Source organism: Otolemur garnettii, unplaced genomic scaffold (assembly GCF_000181295.1).
Source record: "Otolemur garnettii isolate 467f Iridium unplaced genomic scaffold, OtoGar3 scaffold00115, whole genome shotgun sequence".
NCBI classification, from domain to species: domain Eukaryota; kingdom Metazoa; phylum Chordata; class Mammalia; order Primates; family Galagidae; genus Otolemur; species Otolemur garnettii.
The window spans coordinates 2,603,171-2,612,795 of record NW_003852510.1 but is presented as its reverse complement, the minus strand read 5'-3'; the positions used below and the strand labels follow the sequence as shown (position 1 = coordinate 2,612,795).

General features: G+C 37.6%; 1 protein-coding gene across 1 annotated transcript in view; it reads left to right on the top strand.

Moving 5' to 3' along the window:
- Nucleotides 1-9,625, top strand: part of RAD51B (RAD51 paralog B) — a 647,586-nt gene that overhangs the window by 1,694 nt on the left and 636,267 nt on the right. The window contains exons 2-4 of the mRNA XM_023517631.1: nucleotides 1,914-2,019; nucleotides 3,100-3,213; nucleotides 6,490-6,606. Of these exons, the coding sequence (XP_023373399.1) occupies nucleotides 1,936-2,019; nucleotides 3,100-3,213; nucleotides 6,490-6,606 (315 nt within the window). The 5' untranslated portion in view covers nucleotides 1,914-1,935. The remainder of the gene's footprint in view (nucleotides 1-1,913; nucleotides 2,020-3,099; nucleotides 3,214-6,489; nucleotides 6,607-9,625) is intronic.

Genomic DNA, 9,625 nt, shown 5'->3' with positions numbered 1-9,625 from the left:
CTACCTCTTGGGCTTAAGCGATTCTCTTGCCTCAGCCTCCCAGGTAGCTGGGACTACAGGCACCCGCCACAACGCCTGGCTATTTTTTTATTGCAGTTGTCATTGTTTAGCTGGCCTGGACTGGGTTTGAACCCCCCAACCTGGGTGTATGTGGCCAGCACTGGTCACCACTGTGCTGTGGGCACTGAACAAGAATTGGTTACTGTTAATGTTCCAGGATTTTGGAATTTAGTGTTTTTTAAAAAGTTTAAAATTTTTTTAGTAGAATTGAATTTATCAGTCTAAGTGGTGTCATTGTCTGATCTGAAAAGACACTGGCAATGATACAACATATGTCATTTGGTTTTCTCTTGAGGGAAATGGAAATCAATACTAACAAATTTCTAATAAGAGAAATGAATGCGATACATTTATGGGAAATGTATATGTGTGGTATGTATGTGTGTGTGTGGGGGGGAGAGTTTTAATCTGATTTGAGAATTTAGGTGCTAAATAGAAATGTGGACCATGATAATGGAAATAAATAGCTACATTCTCTGTATCCGTACATATTTTGTTCCAAAATGTTATTTCTTTCCTGATAATTATATTGCTTTATTCCTTGCACAATGAAGACTTCCTTTTTCTACTTTTTTCAGGAAATACTTTGGCATCTCAGTGAGATACATGGCCTGTCTTTTGCATGCATTATTAAGGCAATCACGATGATTCTGCTCTAGCTCTCTGAAGACAAGTATCTCATGAGCCTCCTTTATCCCTAGCAAGGTGTAACAAGAGTGAAATTTAATTGCATGTGAGAATAAGAACAATTTTGGTTTATAGATAATATCCACAGTAATAACATTTCATTTGATTCAGATGGTTATGACTCAGAAAAAGGAAAGGTTCAATGTGATTAAGGAGTTGCAGTAAAATGTAATGATTAAGAGGGTAGGTTTCAGAGTCAGGCTGCTTGAATGCAAATTCTGGATCCACAGTTTCAATTTTCTGGTGGGAATGGACCAACTAACCTTTGTAGGTTTTAGTTTTTCTTTACATTAAAAAAAAAAAAAGGAGCCAATAATCTAATTTCTTTATAGGACTGTTGAGAAGATTAAATGTGATAATTTAGATAAAGTGTTAGAACAGTGCATAGTATACACATATAGTCAGTGTTCAATAAATTTAGGCCTTATTGTTACAGTAAAGTGAAATAGTGACTTTCTAGGAGTTCTGTTTTGAAGGTTAATTATGTATCCAAAAATTTATAAATGCATTGAGAATGTTAAAAGTGTATATGAATATGGAATGATATTATATTCATTTAATGCAATGGTTCTCAACCCGTGGGTCATGACCCCTTTTTAACAATGAAGATACATTGCGGCGTTAGGAAGGTTGAGAATCACTGATTTAATGAATATCAAAGAATTGTGTCAAATGCCCATTCTGAGGGTTCCTGGTTTTTCTGTGTGCATGTTTGACAAACAGTAATCTCTCCTATTAAAGAATTTTAAAAGGCTGGGTGTGGTGGCTCACACCTGTAATCCTAGGATTCTAGGAGGCCAATGCGAGTGGCTTGCCTGAGCTCATGAGTTCAAGACCAGCCTGAGCCAGAGGGAGACCTCTTCTCTAAAAATAGTCTGGCTTTGTGGCAGGCATCTGTAATCCCACCTACTTGGGAGGCAGAGGCAAGAGAATCACTTGAGCCCAAGAGTTTGAGGTTGCTGTGAGTTGTGATGCCGGGGCCACTGAGTGAGTCGCAAAAAAAAAAAAAGAGAATTTGAAAAGATTATATAGCTTTCATTTTATCAGTAATATTTTAAAAATATTTTTCATCTTGCATGTGGAGAAGTTTGAAGAATTTTTCATTTTGCACAGTGTTGTGGAAAGTCCATCCACAATCACATGTTATTTTCTGATGTTTTCTCAAGGTTCTTTGCTGCATCTGGAGGTATGGGTGGCAAGAAACTAAGACGAGTGGGTTTATCACAAGAGCTGTGTGACCGTTTGAGTAGGCATCAGATTGTTACCTGTAAGGTAAAATTCATTTAAATTTTTTCACTGAGAACTTATACATATGAATTAAATATACCTTAATTAAACCTTAAACCTGAAATGTGAAATAAGTTTATAAAACTTAGGTTTATAAGAATATACTTTTGATGGTGCTTTTCCATAGGCTAATTTTAAATAACAAGTCACCTGGGATGCATTTCTAATTGTGATTTCATTTACCAAAATTTTCTATTTTTGCATTTGAGGGAGAGAAGGATCATGTCATAAGGTGAAGTACACCTCTGCTATTTTGGGGAGGTTCTAGAGAAGTTTTATGTGCTTAAAAGAAATTTTGTAGTTACATGAGAAATAGGACTCAAATGAGATAGTATTAAAATAGATAATTTCTTATTGACAAAGCCTGAGAAATGTATAAAGCTGATGTTTCATGTTTAAGCAGAATAGTGATGCAAATCCCTCTTAGAAGGGTAAATAAGATTTAAGGTTTTATCTTAGGATTTTATCCTTAATAATACAGATTTTTCAGAGTATGCTGCAGGTTTTTTGAATTGCTTTGTATCTTAAAGATATTTTTGGTTCCTCTGTTAGACATTTTATAATTCTCATCATGTTCATATTTTGAAATGTTCTTACAAGTATGAAATTTAACATTTCATTCCCTAATCAGTTATATTATTGAATGCTGTCTCTGAGTGAACTCCTAGCTTAGAAGGAAACTCATTGCAGCTGGACACTTTCTGGACCTATGCTCGTGTCTGAACTCTTTTTGGCACAAGTACAGCACTGCCACACCCTGGATTGGATGCTGTTGCTGTATGATGTAACTGGGTGTGTCTTCTGGGATATGCCAACTAAACTGGATATTTACCCTTGATCTTACCAAAAGGCTGAGAAGCAATTAAACTGGATATTTAGAAGATATGACTATGTTGTCATATCTTTTAATTAAGGCCTATTTGTGGGAAAAATAGTGCATAAACCTTTGATCTACAAAAAATTACTTTTATTTACATATGGACAGTATGAATTGAAAGTTTCCTTTTAATTCCAATATCTTTGTTATGCATATAGGTTTAAAATATTGTCTTTATGTCACTTTAGGACTTTCTATGTCTTTCCCCGCTGGAGCTTGTGAAGATGACTGGCCTGAGTTATTGTGGTGTCCATGAACTTCTGCGTATGGTCAGCAGGGCCTGTGCCCCACAAATGCAAACGGTATATTTTTATTATGACTTGATTATGATTTGATTATTAAAGATTCTTTATCGCAGAGTCTTTTTTGGGATGAGACAATTGCAAAAATAGAGATAAGTTACCTCAAAAATACTGAGACTCCTACCATACAGTTACTTCTCTCTTTAGAATATATGTGAAAAATATATGTAATTTGTAAGCTCATGGCAGACAATCCCCTAATATGGGAATTAGGGAGCAACAGGAAGTTTTTTTTTTTTTTCTGTTGCTGATAGACATTATTTCAAAATGTCATCTTTCTCTTGATTAACTGAGTAGGATTTGAGGGCCACATGGTTAAATCATAACCTACTCAAATGTGGAATGCCCTTTCTCTGCAATACTTTACTGTCCTCAGTTTACATCATAAAGTACACATAATTGTACTTATACTTGCTTATTTTTAAAAACAATTTATTTGTTTAGCTTTTATTTATTTGATTTTTAGAGACAGGGTCTCACTGTGTGGCCTAGGCTACAGTGCAGTGGCATGATCATGGTGTATTGTAACCTCAAACTCCTAGGCTCAAGTGAGTCTCCTGCCTTAGCTTCCCTAGTAGCTAGGACTACAGGTGTGTGTCATCATGTTTAGTAAATTATTTCAAAAGAAGTTTTTGTAGAGATGGGGTCTTGCTATGTTGCCTAGGCTGATCTCAAGCTCCTGGTATCATGTAGTCCACTCACCTTGGCTTCCCAAAGTGTTGAGATTACAGGTGTGAGCTACCCTACGGACCCTCTGCTTGATTATTGATTGAATAAATTATACTTAAAGATCTATCCTCACTTTTGAAAAAAGTTGAAGTCTTTTATAACAAAAGTCTTATACTGTTTTGTCATACTTTCTGTGTCATGACTATAGATTTTCAAAATGTAGATTTGGGACAGGATCTTGTTTTCTCAGAGTAAGAGTTACCAAAAAGTCTCTTGAATGCTTCGCAAATATACTTATTTATGTGAACTGTAAATTACTTACTTTACTATCTTGTATTGAAATTTGATAACCCCTGAGCAATAAAGTAAGATGGAATTCTCTGAAGAAGAAAAGAAGGAAGGAATGTTGGTGTCATTTGAAACTTCTGAAAACAATAACAAACAGAATATTTGAACAGCAGATAAGTTCTTTTGTTCAGGTGTGGTTTGTGATCTAAGGAGAAGACCTTGAACAGAGGATGGTCAGAAGGAGGATTATGATTGGAGTAGAATCGGGAACCACTATTATTGGCTTTATCATTGATTTCATTGCTTTGAACAGCTCTCTTTGTTTTATGGTAAAAGGTAGAAAAGTTATAAGAGTATGTGGAAAACAAAACTGTGGATGAGGGGAAACTAATGTACCATGTACCTGGCTTTAGAGATAGTTGCTAGTCCCCAAAGTTTTCACCTCACACTGTTACCCTCTTCTAACCACTTCTGCTCTTCAGAATGCTTGTTGTATCTTCTGACAGATCGAAGTTCTGGGATTACTCACCTTCAAGCTGTCACAAACCAACCTGAGTATCTCTTTGAAATGATAATTTGTTGTATTAGTTCCCTGGGGGCAGCTCTAACACAAATTACTACAAAGTGCCAGGTGGCTTCAAACAGAAATTTATTCTTTTCTAGTTTGGGAGGCCAGAGGTCGGAAATTATGGTGTTGGCAAAGCTGCACTCTCTCCGGAGGCTCTAGTCTATAGGATAACCCTTTCCTTGCCTCTTCCAGCTTTTGGTAGCTGTTGGCATTCCTTGACTTGCGGCCACTTCTCTCTGTTCCATCTTCCCATTGCCTTTTCCTCTGTATAGTGAATCTCCCTCTGCTTTGTTCTTATAACTATACTTGTAATGGTTTTTAGGGTCCACTTGGATAATCCAGGATTATCTCTTCATTGTAAAGTCTTTAACTTAATCATATCTGCAGAAATTCTTTTTGCAAATTTGGTAACATTCATAGAATGGTTCTTTAAGATTTGATATGGATGTCTTCTGGAGGGGTCATTTCTCAGCCCATGATGTCTCCCTTCAAGCTGTTCTTCGCAAAGCAACCTGAGTTTGAGATGATAACTAGATCATGTCACTCCTTTCTGCTCACAGCATAAACCCCAAACTCCAACAGAGCTCTTCATAATTAAGACCTTGCTTACATCTTCAGCCACATTGCTTGCTGTGTGAAGCCCACACTTCATATTTCAACCATTCTTTTCTTTGAGACGGAGTCTCACTATGTTGCCCTCAGTAGAGTGCTGTGGTGTCCCAGCTGACAGCAACCTCAAACTCTTGGGCTTAAGTGATTGTCTTGCCTCAGTCTCCCAAGTAGATGGGACTACAGGTGCCCACCACAACACCCAGCTATTTTTCTGTTGCAGTTGTCATTGTTGTTTAGCTGATCCGGGCTGGGTTTGAACCTGCCACACTTGGTGTATGCAGCTGGCACTGTAACCACTGTGCTATGGGTGCTGAGTCAATCTTTCAGCCATTCTAAATGAACTCTTTATTTATTTATTTATTTAGTTATTTTTTTTGAGACTGAGTCTCACTGTGTTGCCCTCGGTAGAGTGGTGTGGCATCATAGCTCACAGCAACCTTAAACTCTTGGGCTTAAGCAATTCTCTTGCCTCAGCCTCCCAAGTAGCTGGGAGTACAGGCACCCACTACAATGCCCAGCTATTTTTTGTTGCAGTTGTCACTGTTGTTTAGCTGGCCCCGGCTGGGTTTGAGCCTGCCAGCTTCAGTGTATGTGACTGGCTGTGTAACCACTGTGCTATGGGTGCCGAGCCTGAACTCTCTTATTTTTTGGAGGTTTTATTTATTTATTTATTTTTTTAGTTTCTGTTTCTTTTTGCCTTTTGATCTTTCTTTGTGCATTCTGTCCTCATTGGCAGGAACATTCACCTTCCCTTCGTTTATCTAATAGCAATTCCAGATTTTTACGTCAGACATCTAACTCTTCTATGAAGCCTTCCTGGATCACAAAAGCCAGATCAGGTATATTGCTTTTATGTGTCCACTTCCCTGGCACAGTATCTCTTATTAGTTTTGTTGTAATTGCCCAGTTTCAAGTCCTAACTTCATAGTTCCTGTACATTCTTAACTGTAAGACTATCAGTTATGTCATATCCCTACAATTGGACAAGCTCCCTGGCACAGAATAAATATTGGTTGAATAAACATAGAGGGAGAAAGGATGGCTTGGGATTGCAGCTGCTAAAATCTAGAGAATGGGGGTTGGTTTGTGTTTTTGATAGATATAGAGGTTGAAAAGAACTTCATCATTCTCTTGTTCAGGCTTACAGGATAAAGACACGCAGGTCTGCTGATGTCGCACCAGCTTTCTTGTCTACTACCCTTCCCGCCTTGGATGAAGCCCTGTGTGGGGGTGTGGCTTGTGGATCCCTCACAGAGGTAAAGGAAAAACTTCATACCTTCAGAGCCTGAGGAAGAAAGTTTACTTAAAAAACATAAATTATTTCTTGAACACTAATCTGAATTAAATTTTAGATACCTAAGAGTGTGGTTCTCTACTCAGTACTTAGCAGATAGCTCTGCAGATAAAGGTGTTAAGAAAATATTTGTTGACTACAATCTGCTTGGGCTGCTGTTTCTTTGAGTTAGCTTAGAAAATGATAAATGTTAATTTTATGAAGTAATATTATGAAACAATTTGGGGAAATTAAAAAATGATTATTACTTATAAACTAGAAAGGCAGATTTGAAATTTTATTAACATGGGCAAATTATAATATTAAACTAATGTGAGCTACTTTTACTTTTAATGTAGATAAAATTTGGTCTAGGAAGTTTTAGGTTATTGGATTAGCTAATGCTGTTGTATAATGAATTACTCCAAAGTACGTGATTTAAAACAACAGTAAACATTTATTATTTCCCAGTTTCTTTGGAGTGGCTTGGCAATATTGGCAAGGGATGCAGTTATTTAAAGCGTAGTTGGGGCTGGAAGATCATTTTCCTAAGGGTCTCACGCACGTGACGGGCAAGATGGTGCTGGCAGTGGGCAGGAGGCCACAGTTTCTCTCCATGTGGGCTCTTAACAGGCTGCTAGAGTCTCCTCCTGATGTTATGGCTGACTTCACTCAGGGTGAATGGTCCTCAAAAAGGCAAGAGGATACTGTTGATGACCTAGGTTTGGACGTTATATATTACTGCTTCTGCTACATTTTCTCTCTCTCTCTTTTTTCTTTTTCTTTTTTTTTTTGAGACCAAGTTTCACTCTGTGCCCTGGGTAGAGTGCCATGGCATCATAGCTCATAACAACCTCATATTCTTGGGTTCAAGTAAACCCCTTGCCTTAGCCTCCCCAGTAGTTGGGACTACAGGTGCCTGCCACAATGCCCAGCTAGTTTTTCTATTTTTAGTAGAGGTGGGGTCTCACTCTTAGGCTGGTCTCAAACTCCTGAGTTCAGGTGATCTACTCACCTAGGCTTCCTAGAGTGCTAGGATTACAGGTGTGAGCCATGGCACAAGGCCAACTGCTACATTCTCTTCATTAGAAGTGAGAAAAGTCCAGCCCATACTCAGGGAAAGGGAAACTAGGCTCTATGTTTTGGAGGAAAATGTGTCAAGGATCTGAGGATATTTTAAAACAACTGGTTTTTTCCTTTTTTTAATTAAATCATTTGTACATAGATCATGAATACATTTATGCCATTATGGGATTCAATATGTTGATTATTTGTACAAATTTGAGTGCTTACATCCTGCTAGTCAACATAGCCTTTACCTCATTTACCCAATTACAGCGTTAAGACATTTGTGTTCTACAACTGATAGATCCAACTTGTAATATGCTCCATAGGTGTGGTCCCCCTACTAACCCTACCACTATCGATCCAACCCTCTGCCTTTCACCTCCCTCCCCTTCCTTCCTTTATCCAAGGGTATAGTTGTGTTTCATTTTTCATATGCAAGTGTGAGTGATTATAATTTGGTTTTACAGTACTACTGAGTACATTGGATATTTTTTTTCCATTCCTGAGACATTTTACTAAGAAGAATATTTTCCAGCTCCATCCATGTAAACATAAAAGAGGTAAAGTCTCCATTTTTTTAATGCTATATAGTATTCCATAGTATACATATACCACAATTTATTCATCCATTCATGGGTCAATGGGCACTTGGGCTTCTTCCATGACTTGCAATTATGAATTGAGCTGCAGTGAACAATCTGGTGCAAATATCTTTATTGCCAAATGATTTTTGGTCCTTTAGATATACACTTAGAAGAGGAATTGCAGGATCAAATGGCAGATCTACATTTAGATCCCTGAGTGTTCTGCAAACTTCCTTCCAAAAAGAACTTACTAGCTTGCATACTAGCTTACTTAGCTAGCTTAGCTTACTAGCTTACTTAGCTAGCTTACTAGCAGCAGTGTAGAAGTGTTCCTTTTTCGCCACATCAACGGGAACATCTGTAGTTTTGGGATTTTGTGATGTGGGCTACTCTTACTGGAGTTAGATGGTATCTCAGAGTATTTTTGGTTTGCATTTCTCTGATGATTAAAGATGATGAGCATTTTTTCATGTGTTTGTAGACCATGCGCCTGTCTTTTTCTCAGAGAAGCTTCTTTTCATGTCTCTTGCCTACAATGAAATGGGATCACTTGTTTTTTTTCTTAGTAATAAGTTTGAGCTCCCTGTTGATTCTGGTTATTAGACCTTTGTTGGAAATAGAAGTTGCAAAAATCCTCTCCCATTCTGAGGGCTGTTTATTTGCTTTACTTAGTGTGTTTTTGGCAGTGCAGAAGCTTTTTAATTTGATCAGATCCCAATATTTTTGATATTGCTTCAATTGCCTGGGGTGTCCCCCTCATAAAGTGTTCTCCCAGGTCAATTTTTTCAAGTGTGTCCCCTGTACTCTCTCCAATTATTTTTATAGTTTCATGTCTTCAGTTTAAGTCCTTTAACCAGTGAGAGTCAATTTTTGTTAGAGGAGAAAGGTGTGGGTCTAGTTTCAGTCTTCTACAGGTTGCCAGCCAATTCACCCAGCACCATTTGTTGAATAGGGAATCTTTCCCCCAATTTATATTTTTGTTAGGCTTATCAAATATCAAATGATGGATAAGTGTCAGGGTTCACCTCTTGGTCTTCAATTCTGTTCCATACATCTACTCTATTTTTGTGCCAGTATAGTCTGAGGTCTGGAAGTGTGATTTCTCCCGATTTGTTTTTATTTTTGAGTAATGTCTTGGCTATTTGAGGTTTTTTCTGTCTCCATATAAAAATGAAGTACTAATTTTTCCAGGTCTTTAAAGTATGACAGAGGTGCTTTGATAGGGATCGCATTAAATCTGTAGATTGCTTTAGGTAGTATAGACATTTTAACAATGTTGATTCTTCCCAGCCATGAGCATGGTATGTTTTTCCATTTCTTAACATTTTCAGCTATTTCTTTTCTTAAAGT